At 39.3% G+C, this 20,542-nt stretch overlaps 1 protein-coding gene across 1 annotated transcript in view; it reads left to right on the top strand.

The window, feature by feature from the left end:
• Positions 1-20,542, top strand: part of LOC108700575 (spectrin beta chain, non-erythrocytic 4-like) — a 36,328-nt gene that overhangs the window by 9,648 nt on the left and 6,138 nt on the right. Inside the window, exons 3-13 of the mRNA XM_018233769.2 lie at positions 303-527; positions 1,334-1,423; positions 4,464-4,742; positions 5,040-5,170; positions 10,638-10,842; positions 12,713-13,090; positions 14,224-14,468; positions 15,727-15,859; positions 16,398-16,482; positions 17,433-17,629; positions 17,741-18,393. Of these exons, the coding sequence (XP_018089258.2) occupies positions 303-527; positions 1,334-1,423; positions 4,464-4,742; positions 5,040-5,170; positions 10,638-10,842; positions 12,713-13,090; positions 14,224-14,468; positions 15,727-15,859; positions 16,398-16,482; positions 17,433-17,629; positions 17,741-18,393 (2,621 nt within the window). The remainder of the gene's footprint in view (positions 1-302; positions 528-1,333; positions 1,424-4,463; positions 4,743-5,039; positions 5,171-10,637; positions 10,843-12,712; positions 13,091-14,223; positions 14,469-15,726; positions 15,860-16,397; positions 16,483-17,432; positions 17,630-17,740; positions 18,394-20,542) is intronic.

Here is a 20,542-nt window from a genome sequence, read left to right as displayed (position 1 = left end):
AAGGTGATCCTACATGGCTGATAAAAGCTGCCAATGCGTCGAGTTAGACAGGCTTCCCTGAATAATATCTGGCTGAAAATCAGCCAGATAATGATCATACTGGTTTAAAAACCCTGTCATTAATGCAGTCCTCAGTCCAAAGGCCTATAAGAGCAGAAACAAATGCTGCTATTTCGGGAGATTAGTCGCCCAGCGACAAATCGCGTCTTCTTTGGGCGACTAATTTCCCCGAACTGCCTTCCCACCGTCTAAAATGTAAATTCCAAGCATTCTTCGCTCTGTAAATTGTTCCCTCGCTGCAGACAATGGAATCACAGATGGAAGAGTGGTACAAAGAAGTTGGAAAACTGCAAGCACAGATTGCCTCTCTTCCTCTGGAAGTTGCAAGTCAAAAGGCAGTGGAAGAGAAGCAGAATGAGGTGGGAACCACAATTGTGCGCCTGATTGAGCCACTCAAGGAGAGGAGAAGGATTCTTTTGGCTTCTAAAGAGGTGCATCAGGTTACACGAGACCTGGAGGATGAAATTGTGAGTATGAGTCAAGTTCTAGCTAAAATTTAAAGGGATACTGTCATGGAAAAACATGTTTTTTCCAAAACACGTCAGTTAATAGTGCTGCTCCAGCAGAATTCTGCACTGAAATCCATTTCTCAAAAGAGAAAACAGATTTTTTTTATATTCAATTTTGAAATCTGGGGCTAGACATTTTATCAGTTTCCCAGCTGCCCCAGTCATGTGATTTGTGCCTGCACTTTAGGATGGAACTACTTTCTGGCAGGCTGTTATTTCTCCTACTTAATGTAACTGAATGTGTCTCAGTGGGACTTGGTTTTTACCGAGATAGCAGCTCCCTAACACAAGATAATAGCTCCCTGGAAGATCTAAGAACAGCACGTTCTTAGATCTTCCAGGGAGCTATTATCTTGTGTTAGGGAACTGCTATCTCATTACCTTCCCATTGTTCTGTTGTTAGGCTGCTGGGGGGGGGGAAGGGAGGGGGTGATTTCACTCCAACTTGCAGTTCAGCAGTAAAGAGTGATTGAAGTTTATCAGAGCACAAGTCACGTGATTGGGCGCAGCTGGGAAACTGACATGTCAGATTTCAAAATTTAATATAACAAAATCTGTTTGCTCTTTTGAAAAATGGATTTCAGTGCAGAATTCTGCTGGAGCAGCACTATTAACTGATGCATTTTGGGGAAAAAAACATGTTTTCCCATGACAGTATCCCTTTAAGTTTTCGTGTTAAAAACAAATTGATATTTGTATAAAAACTTATGGTGATACTGTGGGCAATATCTGCTTTAATCTTATGCAACCTTTATTTTTGACAGTTCTGGGTGCAAGAGCGACTGCCTCTTGCTACTTCCAAGGAACATGGGAGCAATCTTCAAATTGTGCAGCAACTAATCAAGAAAAACCAGGTGCGAGTTCATTTTGGTGTGTGAAGTCAACCTTTCTAGACATGACAATTCCAAATCAAAAGCAGCAATTATTTCAATCTTAAAAAGAAAAAGACACAAATATGTTTTGTTATACTATTTTAGTGTCCAGATCCTTTTTCAGAGCTCTTTAAGGAGCAGTGTACCCCCTTTTTCAACATGAGCTCAATGGCACTCGTGAGGCAAATTCAGGACTTCGGAAAATGAAACGCCGCTAGTGCCATCCCGCTGCCGATTTTTCATTATAGCAGGCGGGAAGGTAGGGGAAAGCAGTTCGGGGAGATTGCCATCCCGAAGAAGAGGCGATTTGTCACCAGGACGACTAATCTCCCTGAATCTGCCTGTTTGTCCTTACCCTAAAACAAAACAAATTTCCATGAGTGTTTTATAATGGCAAGAAATTAAAAAATAGAATACTCAAAAACAAGTCCTATTTAGTGTGCTCGTGTTTAGCAAACATTTATATAGATACAGTTGTGTTCAGAGTAATAGCAGTCTGACATCATTTACCTGATCAATTACTGTTTTTGGTGGAAATTATATTTTTACATGGCAAATAATTTACTAGTAGGTGCAGTAGATTGATAGAAATCCAACAGACCAAACAGTCATGACATACATGCTGCTGATTCTGTATAATTGGATCATTAACTGAGGCTTGTTCAAAATAATAGCTGTGTGGCGTTCAATTAGTGAGGTCATTCATTCTGTGAAAAAAACGGGTGTCAATTACAGCCCTTGTTTAAAGAAGGAAGGAGCAAATATTGTGCATGCTGGTTATAATGCTTTAAAATGCCAAACAAAACCTGAAAGACATGGAAGAAAATGGAAAACTACCATTCGAAAGGATAGCAAAATAGCCAAAAATGGCAAAGACTCAGCCAATGATCAGCTCCAGTAAGATCAAAGAAGGTCTAAAGTTACCTGTGATACTGTTAGAATTAGAAGAACCTGTGAAGACAAGCTATTGGCAAGAAGCTCCAACAAAGTCCTATTGTTGAAAAAAAGACATGCTGAAGAGGTTACAATTTGCCACATTGACTGGAGAGAGAAATGACACAACATTTTGTGGACTGATGAAAGCAAGATTGTTCTTTTTGGGTCTAAGGTCCGCAGACTGTTTGTCAGACGACCCCCAAACACTGAATTCAAGTCACAGTACATAGTGAAGAAAGTGAAGCATCATGATATGAGGATGTTTCTCATACTATGGTGTTGGGCCTATTTATCAGATACCAGGGATCATGGATCAGTTTCAATACATCAAAATACTTGAAGAGGTCATGTTGCCTTATGCCAAAGAGGAAATGTCCTTGAAATGTGGGTTTTAACAAGACAACGACCCCAAACACACCAGTAAACAAGCAACATCTTGGTTCCAGACCAACAAGGTTGACGTTATGGAGTCCAGCCCAATCCCTGGACCTTAATCCAATAGAAAACTTGTGGGGTGGCATCAAAAATGCTGTTTCTGAGGCAAAACCAAGAAATGCAGAAATAGTGGAATATAACAGATGCCAGAAGTTGGTGGACTCCATGCAACACAGATGTGCAGCAGTTCTCAGAAACATTGATTGTACAACTAAATATGAGTTTAGTGATTCAAAGGAAAGCAAAATCTTGAAACATTTTTCAGTTTATACAGTGAATGTTTGAGTTTGTAAAGAAGAATGCACACACTATTTTTTGGAACAGCCTAATATTTCCTTTTCTTCACTTTCTGTAAAGGAATAACACAAATTTGATTCATGTTTTGATCTGGAATAGAATGTGCAGTGTTCCCAATGCATTTGTGTGTATGGAAATTAAGCTATTATAAGGATTTTGAGTTTATTCACGTTTTAAACACACTGCTATTATTCTAAACACACAAAATATATTGGCCCTTTAAATACAATGTACTTTCTATGTTGCTTTAAATTTTTGGTGGTCCCTCACTCCATGTATTTCAGGGTATCTCCAACAGAGTAGCAGCCCCATCCAGCCACGAAACTTCCAAATCCGCTTAAAAGTAAACTCTGGAGAACCACAGCAATTTCAGTGTATTTTTATTTCTCACAATATGTTTCGGATATAAATATCCTTCATTGGGTGAAGCAAGCACCTTATGAAGGATATTTATATCCGAAACATGTTGTGAGAAATAAAAATACACTGTAATCGCTGTGGTTCTCCAGAGTTTACTTTTAAGCTACTTTGTATGTTGGGACATCCAATTTACCATACAATTTGGATAGTACAGGTATGTGACTTGTTATCCAGAATGATTGGGACCTTGGGTTTTCCGGATAACAGCTATTTGGTAAACAAGAGAAAGAGAAAAATAAAAAATAGTTTCTTTTTGTTTAGAGTACACTATTAGAGTCCTATAACTCTGCTCCATGTGTGCTGACAGGTTTATACTGTGCCTGCCAATGCTCGGAGAACACACAGCAGAACAAAACGTCTCTGCCTTTTCTCCACCTTGATTTCTATGCAGGCGGAGAAAAAAAAACAGTGTGCCACAGGCCTTCTTAGATGATATTGTGTATGTTTTGTTTCTTACTGAATTTGGATTCGTATTGTCCTTTAATGCATGATGTCATTGTAATTAAAGATGGCATTAAACATCTTTATTAAAATATGAAATTTCTGCACAATTTTAGCTTGGTAAAGCTTTCAGTGACTTTTTGCCAGAATGAATATAAGCTTTTTGCTGGTGGAATACTGTCTAAAATCTATAGTGAAGCAGGAGACTCTTTTTACAACCCCCTGATGCAGCAGACTGAGCAATGCACAGTGATCTAAACATCCTGCTTTTGTGTTTGCCTACACATTTCCTCTGCAGCCACCTACTGCTTGGCATTCTGGAAGAATAAAGGAAGGATGGTGGGTAAAACATGGACAGAGCAGTCTGCATTTTCAATTGAGCCCTGGAAGAATTACAATAATGGCATTGTATTTTGAGCTGCTATATTTGGGGTTTGCTTCATTTCTTCATTTATGTATTTGTCAATATTTTACACATTTTATTGTTTTTCAGAACCTGCGAAGGGAGATCCAGGTTCACTCCCCTAGGGTAGAAGATATTCTAGAAAGGGCGGGGGCTATTGCCAGCATCCGAAGTCCAGAGGCAGATGGAGTGCGTCTTGGGTACGAGAGCCTCCAAGAGATGTGGAATGTGCTACGAGAGGAGACAGAAAGAAGGCAGCAGCTACTCGACATTACCTACCAGGTGCAGCAGTATTATTTTGATGTAGGAGAAGTGGAGACCTGGCTGAGCGAGCAGGAACTTCTTATGATGAATGATGAGAAAGGGAAGGTGAGAATGGTGTGAAAACCTGGTCTGATGGGTCTGTTATATTTATTTCCCTTTTTTTTTTTATCTGTTATTCAACTTTTGTTTTGATTTCAAACTGCTCAGTGGTTGCTTATGTGTTTTTTCAACTAATAGCTACTTAAGTCCTGGGACAAGCCATATTGTGAGCCTCAATATGCACCTCTACCTAATTCATAAATGAAATTCGTTCAAAAATGTCTTGAAGGCACTGACCTAAAATCATGAAAATATCATTAACATTTCGTATCTGTTGATATCATTTCTTTACATGCTCACCAGGATGAACAGAGCACTCTGCAGCTCCTGAAGAAACACCTGATGCTGGAACAGACTATTGAGAATTATGAGGAGACAATAGCTCAGCTCTCTAGACAATGCCGTACCCTTCTGGACCTAGGGCACCCACACAGGTAAGAAAAAAGCTTTTTAAAATAATGTACCTGAGCCACTGTTGGGCCTCGGGGTCTCCATACTTTGTTATACTGTGGGCTACAGGGCTCGGAAAACATTAAACCTGTTCCTTAGATTTTGAAGCTGAAAAGTTGGTAGCATCACATTTGATGCTGTGAGTTCTTCAAATAATCCCCTTTTCAATTATCTAAATAGCAAATATATTTATGTAACTTCTAGATAATTGGCTGGCTGGAATCTGATGCCTTGGGTAGAGAAGAATGGTCCCTGCTCTTTCTCGGCAATAACTTTTATGCAAAGAAGAATATAAAGTTAAATATAATTTTTTTTTGAAAATGCTGTTAGTGCAAGAAAACTCTTGTATATACATGTGACAGTTCAGGATTAACGTTTTTTTTAAAATCTCTTTATTTATGATTGTTTTTCAACAAAACAAAACAAAAATACAATTGAAGCAAAATCATAAGTAAATCCAAAGAAAACAAAGAAAAAAGCCAAAAAGTACAGAAATCACAATAATGGGTCGGAGAATGGTTAGGAAATGTATCCCGTTTCTTTTTTGTTTTATCTCATAGAGGATAAGAAATCACAAGCATTGCAGAATATTGTCTAACACAAGACTAACTAGTGTAAGAACACAGTATCATTGTAGGACCTTAATCTATCGGAGCTACTGTATCAGATTTATAGGAGACCCAAGGGGCCCAAATTTCTGAGTGAATATCCAGAGTATCCTCCAAGAGAGCTGTAAAATAGTGCATATTTTGTATGTAATCAAGTCTCTTTCAGGATTAATTTTATATGGATTAGGTTATAAAAAGCTTTTGCCTTTTGTTCCCAATAAATTATAGGGCTCATCCACAAGTGCAAAGTGTAATTTCAGGTGCAAGGCAACATGTTTTTCTGCCCACAATGCAGTGTTTTCCTCCATAATCCCATCATAATTGTGGCCACGAGGGTTGTGCTTGCTGCAGTGTCATCCGATGCACTAAAATGTTTTAAATTGTGTTTTGAAACAAATTGGAAATCATAGTGCTGAACATCTGAACAGACTGGCTGGGCACATTGTCGCTTAAAGGGATACTGTCATGGGGAAAAAAAAATTCAAAATGAATCAGTTAATAGTGCTACTCCAGCAGAATTCTGCACTGAAATCCATTTCTCAAAAGAGAAAATAGATTTTTTTATATTCAATTTTGAAATCTGACATGGGGCTAGACATTTTGTCAATTTCCCAGCTGCCCCAAGTCATGTGACTTGTGCTCTGATAGACTTCAATCACTCTTTACTGCTGTACTGCAAATTGGTGTGATATCACCCCCCTCCCCCCCCCCCAGCAGCCAAACAAAAGAACAATAGGAAGGTAACCAGATAGCAGCTCCCTAACACAAGATAACAGCTGCCTGGTAGATCTAAGAACAACACTCAATAGTAAAAACCCATGTCCCACTAAGACACATTCAGTTACATTGAGAAGGAAAAACAGCAGCCTGCCAGAAAGCATTTCTCTCCTAAAGTGCAGGCACAAGTCACATGACCAGGGGAAGCTGGAAAATTTTCAAAATGTCTAGCCCCATGTCAGATTTCAAAATTGAATATGAAAAAATCTGTTTGCTCTTTTGAGAAATGGATTTCAGTGCAGAATTCTGCTAGAGTAGCACTATTAACTGATGCATTTTGGAAAAAAAACATGTTTTCCGATGACAGGATCCCTTTAATGTCAAAAAGCACAAGTACAAGGATAGCTTTAGATGCAAGAAGATTAATGAATAGCACCCTTATACTATCTAAAACATTAACCCTACCTTTACATCAAGGTCTTACCTTTTATTTGTACTTCACCTCACTAACTCAGTAGGGGTAAATTATAGCAGTGCTTCTTAAAGAAGATGGCCTTTTTATTGATTTAGATGTTAAACAAAGCCACTGTCTTCCATTTACATACTGGTACAGCATATACAGTACCACATTTTTGTTTTTTCAGTACAGTTCTGATGTCATGTTTTAATGTAGACCTACTTTACCCCACTTCTATTCTTTTTACTCATCCACTTTTGATCTTCTTTCATTTTTTGTCTTCCCATTTACTGTTCTACCAATTTACCATGAATTGTTGCTTCCTTCTGAGAACGATTCAAATATTCCTATTAAGCTGGCCCTACATTTACTGCCAAAGATTGTCATTTGGTTTAAACACCAGCTTGGGCAGGTCAGAACATTTTAATTGCTGATGCACCGTGTTGTGTTCATAGTCTCAGACTTTATTTTGTTATATATGCCCAAACTGCAGACTTCTAGGCACATACTTTATGACCTATTGGTTTCTTAGAAGGGCAATATGCAGTTCTCAAGGAATGCCTCGATTTAAAGTGGTTTAAGGCATGTATATTGTAGGGATGCACCGAATCCACTATTTTGGATTCATCCAAACCCACGAATCCTTAGCGAAAGATTCGGCCGAATACCAAACTGAATCGGAATCCTAATTTGCATATGCAAATTAGGGGTGGGAAGGGGGAAAACATTTTTACTTCCTTGTTTTAAGACAAAAGTCGCGCAGTTTTCCTCCCCCTCCTAATTTGCATTTTAGGAGAATGGTATCTAAGTGAAACATTGTTCAAAGTTGCGATGGACAACCCAAATGTATAAAGCCAACTGGAGCAATAGGTGCATAATACTATATTTATATGTACAGTCATATAAAAAAGTTTGGGAACCCCTCTCAGCCTGCATAATACTTTACTCCACTTTCAACAAAAAAAGATATCAGTGGTATGTCTTTCATTTCCCAGGAACATCTGAGTATTGGGGTGTTTTCTGTACAAAGATTTTTAGTGAAGCAGTAATCAGTTGTATGAATTTAAATCAAATGTAAAAACCTGGCAGTGCAAAAATTTGGGCACCCTTATAATTTTGCTTATTTGAATGCATGTAACTGCTCAATACTGATTACTGGCAACACCAAATTCGGTTGGATTAGCTCGTTAAGCCTTGAACATCATAGACAGGTGTGTTCAATCCCGAGAAAAGGTATTTAAGGTGGCCAATTGCAAGTTGTGCTTCTGTTTGACTCTCCTCTGTAGAGTGACAGCATGGGATCCTCAAAGCAACTCTCAAAAGATCTGAAAACAAAGATTGTTCAGTATCATGGTTTAGGGAAGGCAACAAAAAGCTGTCTCAGAAGTTTAAACTGTCAGTTTCAACTGTAAGGAATGTAATCAGGAAATGGAAGGCCACAGGTTTAGTTGCTGTAAAACCCCGGTCTGGCAGGCCAAGAAAAATACAGGAGCGGCATATGTGGAGGATTGTGAGAATGGTTACTGACAACCCAAAGATCACCTCCAAAGACCTGCAAGAACATCTTTCTGCAGATGGTGTATCTGTACATCGTTCTACAATTCAGTGCAATTTGCACAAAGAATATCTGTATGGCAGGGTGATGAGAAAGAAGCCCGTTCTGCACTCACGCCACAAACAGAGTCGTTTGTTGTATGCAAAAGCTCATTTAGACAAGTCACAGTCATTTTGGACCAAAGTGCTTTGGACTGATGAGATAAAAATTGAGTTATATGGTCATAACAAAAAGAACTTTTGCATAGCGGAAGAAGAACATCGCATTCCAAGAAAAACACCTGCTACCTACTGTCAAATTTGGTGGAGGTTCCATCATGCTGTGGGGCTGTGTGGCTAGTTCAGGGACTGGGGCCCTTGTTAAAGTCGAGGGTCGGATGAATTCAACCCAATATCAACAAATTCTTCAGGATAATGTTCAAGCATCATTTACAAAGTTGAAGTTACGCAGGGGTTGGATATTATGGAATGGCTGTCACATCCCCCAACTTGAATATCATGGAAAATCTATGGGATGATTTGAAGCAGGCTGTCCATGCTCGGCAGCCATCAAATTTAACTGAACTGGAGAGATTTTGTATGGACGAATGGTCAAAAATACCGCCATCCAGAATCCAGACACTCATCAAAGGCTATAGGAGGTGACTAGAGGCTGTTACATTTGCAAAATGAGGCTCAACTAAGTATTGATGTAATATCTCTGTTGTGGTGCCCAAATTAATGCACCTGTCTAATTGTGTTATGATGCATATTGCATATTTTCTGTTAATCCAATAAACTTTATGGCACTGCTGAAATACTACTGTTTCCTTAAGGCATGTTATATATTAAAAAGAAGTTGCTACTTTGAAATCTCATCCAATGATAACCAAAACTCCAAAGAATTAAGAGGGGTTCCCAAACTTTTTCATATGACTGTATATACACATATACTGTTGGATGATGTATTGCAGTTTAGCAGCAGCACATAATTTAGTGCAGTGCCGGAAAAGCAAAGGCCAATCCCCTAAATATTATACACAATTGTTTGCGATAGTAAATAATGTTGGTGCTTTCATTACAAAACACTTCAGTAAAATCATAGCATGAATTCCCACATATTACATTCCTATATGTCAAACAGCACATAGCAGCTTATATTTCATTGAAAATGTTTTCCTTTCCCTGTTCTTTTCAATATGGAAATGCTTTATCCAGAAAGCTCTGACCATCTCCCATAGTCTCCATTTTAATCATATATTTTGAAATTGTATAACATATCTCCTTTTTCACTATAATAAAAAACAAAACATTTTACTTGCTTTTACTGGAAGCAAAACAATTTGGTGTATTTAATGTTTAAATTCTTTTTAGTAGCCTTAAATTATGGAGATCCAAATTACAGAAAGATTCCTTTAAATGGTCCTCAAATAACCATTTAAAGGATAAGTAAACCTTTAAAATAAGTGAATTTAAAATTGATGAGGGTGCTATTCTAAGAAATTTTGCAATGTACATTCATTATTTATTTGTTCCAAGATATTAAGGGATACTGTGGTAATTACCTAACATACAATCGGCTGTTGTGTTCTTGTGCCACTGAAACAAGCAACTGATTGTTTCAGAATTATTTTTCATAGTATTTCTTAATTGATTTTTAGAAAGAAGGGCTGGTGCTGAATATGTTTTGCCGATTGTTCTAATTAATATCTGTGGTTTTTGTTCTTTCTTGCACTACACATAGCAAAATTCTGCTTCTTGACCTTAAGATCCCAGTAAAAATGTCAAATAATATCAAATACATGAAACAAAAACAATATTCATAGTGAGGTCTTATCGAAATAAAGTGGCTTTTCTGGATCATACTTTCCTTCTGATTGAAACCTGTAGGGTTAGGTGTTTTAGGAAGTTATATCTTTATAAGCTAACGTATTTTGATGTAGACATTGGGAGAATCCATTGGTACATAGGGGGGTTGCTCTCCATTGTTCAGGGACAAATCTTAGAAAACCAACACATTTGTCCTTACAACTGGCTTTTTGTACAGGCAAAGTGCTGTTAGTACATACTATATGTATGCACATCTCTTCCTAGACAGTGTTCCTAACTAATGCACTGACTGCTGTCCTTGCACAGCGAGCAGATAAGTAGGCGTCAGTCTCAGATTGATCGGCTCTACGTGTCTCTGAAGGACCTGGTGGATGAGCGGAAGGGACGCCTGGAGCAACAGTATTGGCTCTTCCAGTTAAGTCGTGAGGTGGATGAGCTGGAACAGTGGATAGCAGAGAAAGAAGTGGTGGCAGGATCTCAAGAGCTTGGACAGGACTATGAGCATGTGTCGGTAAGTGGAGATAATCCATGGTGCAGCATTAGTAAAGTGGCTCTGCAAACAAGGATGTTGTTTAACGGCACACTTATCTAAGGTTTTTCAGGCACTAACAATGGCTTCTTTCTGGATACATCTTCTGCAAGGAATAAATGAAATATGTGAATGCTACATTTGTTAAATTAAATAATGCATCACCTTTGTGTTACGCTAGAAGTCTAAGAAAGGACACTGTTTTATATGTATATATATATATCTGGTTAGGAATCAGATACAGATTTTAGCTAAAGGTCGGCTGTTAACCCAAAAGTGCATACCACTAGCTTAGATGCCATATTTGCAAAGGATCCCTTCAGGAACTGTAACAGAATAGCTCTACATTTTTAGCTTTGTCTCCATATCCATAGCACTCCATGCACTATACCTTGAGTTTTCTTTAAAAAAAATTAAATAAAATCATAGTTCCATTTATCTGGGATAACGGTACTCCTCATATATCCTGGGAAAGACTAACAGCAGCTATTGAAAAGGGGGCCTGGCCCTTCCACACTTCTACTTTTATTAATTAGCCCCCCAAATCTACTACCTACACTGTTGCCTTTCTCCCAATCTCTATAATCCTAATACTGCACTACTCTGCACCCTCCATTAAAAGACCTGAGAACCTACCCTTACAGACACCACTCAGACATGACCACCTTGCTGGACACTCTATTAACTCCACACAAAGCATGGGCACCATTCTCTCGCCTCACCTTCCACTCTGGGTCAACTCTCTCCTACAAAATCTATATGACCTATAAAAGTTTGTTTACTGGCCACAGCTGGGTTTTAAAAAGCTTTCTGACTTTATACCTGGTTGTCCGTTTCCCACGCACCAAGAATTGCTAGAAAGAGTCCCCGGCCAACAGGTGCAACTTTATATATACCTCCAACTCAGGCATGCCTTTCATGCACAGTTCCATACTCTCTCCCCTAAAGTGACCACAGTAGCCCCAAAAGATACCCTCTATTCCTCATACCCAGCCAAATTCATATCCAAGCTCTATAGAGAAATTATGGGAACAGTTAAGCCATCCTTTCACCAAGCTTACCCTCTTTGGACACAGACCATTCCAGGACTTGAATACAAACAATCGGAGGAAGCCACGGACTATGCCTACAACTTCCTAATATTGATAAATGACAGGCTTATACAATATAAATTCTTCCACCAAACCTACATAATGCCCCTCAAGTTAAAGAGACTTGGCAGGAGACAGTACGATCTTTGTTCTCGATGCAAATCTCTTGGGGCCAATTTTATCCATATGGCCTGGTCATGCCCCCCCCCCATACATGGACCCCACAGATAGTGGACCCAGCAATCTGCTTGCTAGGAGTAATAGACGAGGTACTACCCACCAATGTGGCCAGAGTTCAGTTATGGACACTCATGTTGTATGCTAAAAAAGCTGTGATCATGCATTGGATGAGAGGAACTCTCCCCTCCTTAACCTTCTGGAGACACCTGGTGGATGGAGCTCTTCCCCTTTTAAAATTAACTTGTGAAATGAAGGGGGCACATGACATGTTTGACCAAATCTGGGGGTACTGGTGCGACCAGGACTCTGTGGACAGATAATTGGTCCCTTTAAATTTGATGTGACCTACTTTATAATGTTACCTATAGTCGCCTGCAGAATCACTTCATTCATCGATAGGATCCTCCTGTCAGTATAAGCCTGAGCTTGACCTGACATCACTCACATGTCATGTTGCTAGACACTGTATTGTTATTTGTTTGTTTTATGTTTGTTGTTATTAAATCAATAAAAAAAAGTCAAGTTCTCGTTAAATCATGCATCGTTAAGTAAATGCTTGCACTGTTCATATACCCCCTTAGCTTCTTCAGGAGAAATTCACACAGTTTGCCACTGAAACAGGCAATGTTGGACAAGAACGCATCTCTGCAGTGAATCAAATGGTGGATGAGCTCATTGACTTTGGCCATTCAGATGCAGCCATTATTGCAGAATGGAAAGATGGTGTCAATGAGGCTTGGGCTGATTTGCTGGAATTGATGGAAACCAGATCTCAGATGTTGGCTGCTTCTCATGAGCTTCACAAGTTTTTTAATAACTGCAAAGAAGTGTTAAATCACGTTGAGGAGAAGAAGCAGAGGTTGCCTGAAGTGAAGGCCCAAGAAGCCAAGCTATCAGCTGCATCCTTGCAAAGGATACTTGGTTCTTTTGAACATGATATTCAAGTTCTTGTTACTCAGGTAAGTTTAATAAACAAATCTGCATTGCTAGATGAGAGTTACTTTTGCTGTGCTTAGCTTTCTGGTCATTCTGGAAATTGATCCTGATAGCCTTTATCCACGTTCTTCAAAATATGGAAAAAAAAATACAGGTATGGGATCCGTTTCCAGAAAATTCAGAATTACGGAAAGGCTGTCTCCCATAGGGGCAAATTCACTAAAGGACGAAGCGCCTAACGCTAGTGTAGCGCATTTTCGTTAATTCGCCAATTCACTAACGGACACTGCCGTAAATTGGCTAGTGTTACTTCGCACCCTTACGCCTGGCGAATTTGCGCAATGGATGTAACTTCGCAAATTCACTGACGCGCGTATTTTTCTGAACGCTACCTTTTATGCCAGGCTTCCTTTGCCACCTCAGACCAGGCGAAGTGCAATAGAGTAGATAGGGAATGGAAATTTTTTCAAAGTCCCAAAAAACGCTGGCGTTTTTTCTTTTTTTATGGGTGATAGGCTGAAAAAGATCGAATTTTTTTGGGGCTACCCTCCTTCCCCCCTACATTTCCTAACTCATGGCACCATAACTATACAGTGGGCACATGTGTAAGGCAAAGTAAAAATTTTATTTGATGTTTTGAAGGTTTCCCAGGCTTGTGTAGTGCTTCCATTGTAAATTCAATGTGGCGCCGTATGCAAATTAAGCATCGCTAGCGTAACTTCGCTTTGCCTGGCGAATTAACGATAGTGCAACTTCGCAACCTGAGCGCAACTTCGGATTTTAGTGAATTTGCGTAGCGCTGGCGAAAATTCGCCTGGCGAAGTGCGGCGAAGCGGTTGCTGGCGCACTACGAATCTTAGTGAATTTGCCCCATAGACTCCAATTTATCCAAATAATCAATTTTTTTCCTGTAATAATAAAACAGTACCTTGTACTTGATCCAAACTAAAATGTAATTAATCCTTATTCAAGCCAGAACCAGCCTGTTGGGGTTATTTAATGTTTAAATGATTTTCCAGAAGATCCAAATTATGGAAAGATCCATTATCCAGAAAGCACCAGGTCACGAGCATTCTGTACACCAGTGAGTTACAGTATTTACTGCATGAACATGTGGATCAATAGACTGACGCATTAACATCTGTCAATGGGATAGGTACGTCAGCTGCAGGAGAATGCAGCTCAACTGCGCACTGTTTATGCTGGTGAAAATGCCGCTGCAATTGTGACTAGTGAGCAGGAAGTAATGCGAGCATGGAAAGAGCTTCTGACATCTTGCGAGGACTGCAGACTGCAAATCACTAGTACCACCGATCGAATTAAATTCCTCAATCTTGTGAGAGACCTGATTTCCTGGATGGAGAGCGTTACTTGCCAGATTAGCACAGGAGAAAAACCCAGGTAGCCTTTCATATTTAGTGTATCATCACTCTCTCCCTCTGTCCTTTGAAAGTATGCATGTGCCTCACATGTAGATAAGCTCTATACAGCAAGCCTAACTCCAATTTCTTCATAATATCCTATTACTGTGCATTTCAGTCCACCTTAATAAAAGGGGGGAAAAAGGGAAGGCCTTTTCTTTGAATTGTAACTTGCAATATATTTAACATTGCCCAACTTGCAGTATAATCCCCAGTTCTTCCATTGCTTTCTATTGTTGTTTTAGGAAGATTTATAAATTTATAGCATATATGATGTAATTTACCAATGTCATGGGATTAGTAAATCTTATATGAATGTAAATCTAACTGAAGATTTAAGGACTGATTGTTTTCTTTATAAGATACCCAAACATACACAGTATTATACCTTCTGAATCTTTTATTATTCTATACTTAAAGGGGTACTGTCATGGGAAAAACATTTTTTTTAAATGAATCAGTTAATAGTGCTGCTCCAGCAGAATTCTGCACTGAAATCCATTTCTCAAAAGAGCAAACAGATTTTTATATATATATATATATATATATATATATATATATATATATATATATATATATATATATATATATATATATATATATATATATATATATATATATATTATATATATCTGACAAGGGGCTAGACATATTGTCAATTTCCCAGCTGCCCCAAGTCATGTGACTTGTGCTCTGATAAACTTCAATCACTCTTTACTGCTGTACTGCAAGTTGGAGTGATATCAACCCCTCCCTTTTCCCCCCCAGTAGCCAAACAAAAGAACAATGGGAAGGTAACCAGATAACAGCTCCCTAACACAAGATAACAGCTGCCTGGTAGATCTAAGAACAGCACTCAATAGTAAAAACCCATGTCCCACTGAGACACATTTAGTTACATTGAGAAGGAAAAACAGCAGCCTGCCAGAAAGCATTTCTCTCCTAAAGTGCAAGCACAAGTCACATGACTAGGGGCAGCTGGGAAATTGACAAAATGTCTAGCCCCATGTCAGAATTCAAAATTGAATATAAAAAAATCGGTTTGCTCTTTTGAGAAATGGATTTCAGAGCAGAATTCTGCTGGAGCAGCGCTATTAACTGATTCATTTTGAAAAAAAAAATTTTCCCATGACAGTATCCCTTTAATATTTTTTTACTATGTGCTGTGGGTTGCATTGTGGCTCCTGTAATTGCTAACACCTGCGAATCACTAATGGCAATTTGTTTTTTTCTGGCAGAGATGTGTCATCTGTGGAAGTCTTAATGGGTTACCATCAAGGGCTAAAGAGTGAGATTGAGGCACGGAGCAAGAGGATTGCAGACTGTGTGGAGCTGGGAAAGACCCTGGTCCTGAGCAAGAGACCAGATGAGGTGATTTTTAAGTTTCATTTAATATTATAAAAATAATTCCCATTAGCCACCCTAATTTAGTCATTTAGAAAGAGTATTCAACCAGCAGAGCCCAAATTTGTTTATAAATGGCCACTCTTAATCAAGGCTGGACTACTAAAGAGACCTGTAAACGTGGAGCGCTCACCTTACTGATACACACTTCTTGTAGTGTCAGGTGCTGTAACTGGAGGACCCACTCCTGTCACTGGGTCATAATAACATGTAGAAAGGAACCAGCAGCACACTGTGTTCAAGTTGCAAAAGTGCACCAAAATTTATTAAGCCCACATCATACAATTAGGCAACGTTTCGTGCCCACCTGGCTCTTTATCAAGCTTGATAAAGGGCCAGGTGGGCCCGAAACGCTTTGCAACTTGAACACAGTGTGCTGCTGGTTCCTTTCTACGGACTACTAAAGAGAGGCATGAACCCAAGAAGTAGGAGAAACACTACCTTAGAATTATAATATTCTACTACACTTCTTATTTGGCTCACTTGACATATTCTGCATTTTTAGATTAAACAGAGCTTGGACAGGTTAATGGCAAAGAAAAAGGAAATGTTGGAAAAATGGGACAAACATTGGGAGTGGCTTCAACAAAGTAAGTACTCTGTATGCTACATTAGTGCATAAGGACACGAGTAGTTTATTGCTATTGTGCCTTTCTAAAATATTAATCCCCTGAATATATAATTACATCTCAAACCTGACAGAAGGCAGAGTATGAGCAGGCACCCCCATGTCATCCAACAAAGCATTAATTAGAATTGCCATGGAAACCATAACAGCTCCCACACATGCTTCCGTGATGCATGCGGGGGTGATGCAAGATACATATGTAGCAGGGGCAGAACTGGTAACAAATACAAGCACCTTCCTTATTATTTGGAATATTATATATGGAAATTAATAGATGCCATTATCTCCAGCTATGTAAAATGCAACCATGTTTCCTTACACAAATTGTAGATTAATACGAATACATTCCCGGTCTGACACGTTTGCTCTGTGATCCGTGTGCAGCCATGTCACATACATCTGTAGCATATCGCATGTGGCTAATTGCTTTACAGTGAGCATCAATGCAGAGCTCTGGTGGGGATTCTAAAATCTATTATATGTGTGATGTCCTGGTGCAAAGTACAAAGTACAGCAGAACTGGAATTCTATTATGGACGCCACACAGTAGGGTAGAAACGTTATTCCTAGCTGCTTTCTCCGCTCTTTCTGCTTCTGTTTGTGAATGAACTTGCAATGAGTATCCAGTGGGGTTTGGGCAAGTGGTGGTGAGGAACAATAGACAGGGAACTAGAGGAGTGGTTGAATATAATAGATAGTGAGTGTGAGATTCTAGGCCAAGCACTATTGCCTTGGGCACAAATAATACCTGGCGCAGCTTTGACTTATTGAAAATATGTATTGTATTAATAACAATCTACCCTCAAAGTATTAACTTTCAGTGACTACCAATATCCTTACAACAAGGGGTACATTTTTGCCTGTATAATTCTGTATATTCCCACTGACAAAATCTTCATCTTCTCTATATAGTGTTGGAGGTTCACCAGTTTGGCCAAGAAGCTGGAGTAGCAGATGCCTGGCTGACAGCTCAAGAACCTGTTGTTAAAAGCCCTGAGCTTGGCAGCAGTGTAGATGAGGTGGAGCAGCTCATACGCAGACACGAGGCCTTCCGTAAGACAGCTGCAGCTTGGGAGGAGAGGTTCAGTTCACTGAGACGCGTGACTACAGTAAGAGTTCAAATATCTGATTTTTAATACATCTCAAAAAAAAAAGTTTTCCAAATATAAAAAGTATCTCTGTATTCGAATGTAACCTCATATTTTTATGTATGCTGTCAGCTGGAAAAACAAAAAGCAGAGCAACCTGCAACACCTCTTCTTGGCCGGAAAGTCTTTCCAGACACAACTGATTATTCTACTCACCCTTCCCCTCTTTCGCGGCAAACCATCTATGAAAATTCGGAGACAAAATTGGATCAAAAAGAAGCTCTTCCCATCCCTGATGGAGGCCAGCAAGAGATCCGAAGGGCAAAGGGAGAGACAAGGGTGGGATATGTTCGACAGGATTTAAAGCCAGAACATCTACAGCCAAAGATGAACCATGTGGATACAAAAGTAGTAGATAAAACACTGGCAGCACATGAAGTAGAAAAGGTAGAGAAGTCTGAAGTCAAAGTTGCACAAAGAATGGCGACCTTGACTGTGGAAAAACCAGAAATCAAGGGAAGTCGTCACCAAGAGAGGAGGAGGGACAGGCATGAAAGGAGATTGGAATGGCAAGAGTCTAGTGAGCAGGAGACCCCAAAACATGAGCCACCAGAGAGAAGGCGAGATCGTCATGAGAAACGATTGGAGCGGCAGGGATCCAGTGAGCAGGAAACCCCTAAACAAGAGCAGTCTGAGAGGAGAAGAGACAGGCATGAGAGGAGAACAGAAAGACAGGATACAATTGAACAAGACAATCCAAGGACTGAACCTGAGAAGCAAGGAGGGTAAGAAATATGTGCTGAAATTTGTACCAAAAAGAAAGGAACTGCAAAGAAGAGCTAACGAGGTTGCACAGCCTTGTTAATAAATATAATTCGATTGTGTGTGTAACTTGGAAACCATAGAAGGAATAATTAATGCCTTAAAAAATAATTTTTGATAAGTGCAAGTAAATTCATTCAAAATAAATTCATTGTGTCCACACTTTGATATGTTGTCATTATTGTATCTTGTGATACACAATTAAGAGTAATAAATTAATACAGTGCAATAGTGTAAGGAGTGCTAATTACGTAAGCAACAGTTCGCTTTCCACTAGTCTGTAGAAGAAGGAATCACCCAATAAAACATAACATTTAATAATAGTTCATTTAAAATCAAAAGAGGGAATTAATAAAATATAAAAACACTTAAAATCATGATGTATCCCGATCTGGTTTCACTGTTGTAAGGATTGCAGTATATCTGAGTGATGAAAATACTGGTCCCACCTAGATCATTACATCAGCCCAGGCAAAAAGCCGCCTCCTGTAAATTTAAGTTTTTAAACCGGAAATTCGGCTCTGCTAGTGCAGAAAGCGCAGTACGTGCTTCTGCACTAGCGATGCAGACCCTTTGACCCACTCCGACACAAAACTTTTAATCGCAGAGCGGGAGAGGGGGGGCGGCATCGGGGTTGCTGCCTCAGGTGGCAGCAGCCCACGGATTGCCCCTGAGTAGTAGTATGAATTGGGGTGGGGATCAGGAGGGAGTCTATAGTAAAAGAAATTAGGTAGCTCCCATTGTGGGAAAAACAACGGACAACCATGTTGCTTTAACATAAGACATAAGGAATAGGCCATACCTATTTAGGTGCCTCTGAGAGGACAAAGTGTCAGTTTACTCTCCTTGCACATCATTTTGGAATTAACACTTGTGCGATACTTCAAGGTCCAGCATACAAGGTGTTGGTTTGTCCATTGTTTTTCCCTGATCCCCACCCCCAATTCATACTACTACTAGAGGGTAGTGATAGGCGAATCTATTCGCCAGGCGCAATTTTGCGGCAAATTCCCACGATTTGCCGCCGGCTAATAAATTTGCAAAACGGCTGCGAAAATTCGCAGACGTCAAAAAACTAGATGCCGTCGCCATTTCACAAATTTTTGGGCGAAACGCCCCAAATTAGCCAATAACTACATATGGGCTGATATAATGATCTAGGTGGGACCAGTATTTTCAACACTCAGATATACTGCAATCCTTACAACTGTGAAACCAGATCGGGATACATCATAATTTTAAGTGTTTTTCTATTTTATCAATTCCCTCTTTTGATTTTAAATGAACTATTATTAAATGTTATGTTTTATTGGGTGATTCCTTCTTCTACAGACTAGTGGAAAGCGAACTGTTGCTTACGTAATTAGCACTCCTTGCACTATTGCACTTAATTGATTTATTACAAGATACAATAATGACAACCTATCAAAGTGTGGACACAATGAATTTATTTTGAATGAATTCACTTGCACTTATCAAAAAAATTTTTTAAGGCATTAATTATTTCTTCTATGGTTTCCAAGTTACACACACAATCTAATTATATTTATTAACGAAGGCTGTGCAACCTCGTTAGCTCTTCTTTGCAGTTCCTTTCTTTTTGGTACAAACTTCATGTTCATTTTTAAGAGCTGTCAGCCTTCTAAACAGTGGTGATGGGTGGTTAGAAGGTGCGGAAAAACCAAGAAACCCAATTGGTAAGGAATTTGTGGTGCCTGCTTATTAGTTGAGAATGAAGCCTGTTTATAAGGAAAACAGGAGTACTGGGTGTACTAAAAGTAAGGAGGCACCAAATCCAATATTTGGCTTGTGCAAGTCATACCTTTATTTGCAGGATTTGGCCAAATCCTTAGAGTTTAAGATCAGTTTAGCTAACCGTAAAGGAATTAGGACTGGTGCATGTGACAGCAGCAGCATGTAGGACAGAGTAAAGTACAGAGAGGGAACTGGGTAAAGACTAGTGATGGGCGAATTTGGGGCATTTCGCTTTGCCGATAAATTTGCGAAACGGTGAAAAATTTGCGGCTGTCTCGTTTTTGACGCCTGTGAATTTATTCGCCGGCGGTTTTGCAAATTTATTTGCCTGCGTTGAATCGCGGGAATTCACCGTGA

Source organism: Xenopus laevis, chromosome 8S (genome assembly GCF_017654675.1).
Source record: "Xenopus laevis strain J_2021 chromosome 8S, Xenopus_laevis_v10.1, whole genome shotgun sequence".
In the NCBI taxonomy this organism is placed as follows: domain Eukaryota; kingdom Metazoa; phylum Chordata; class Amphibia; order Anura; family Pipidae; genus Xenopus; species Xenopus laevis.
Note: the sequence above shows the minus strand (reverse complement) of the source record. Positions and strands in the feature narration are given on the sequence as shown.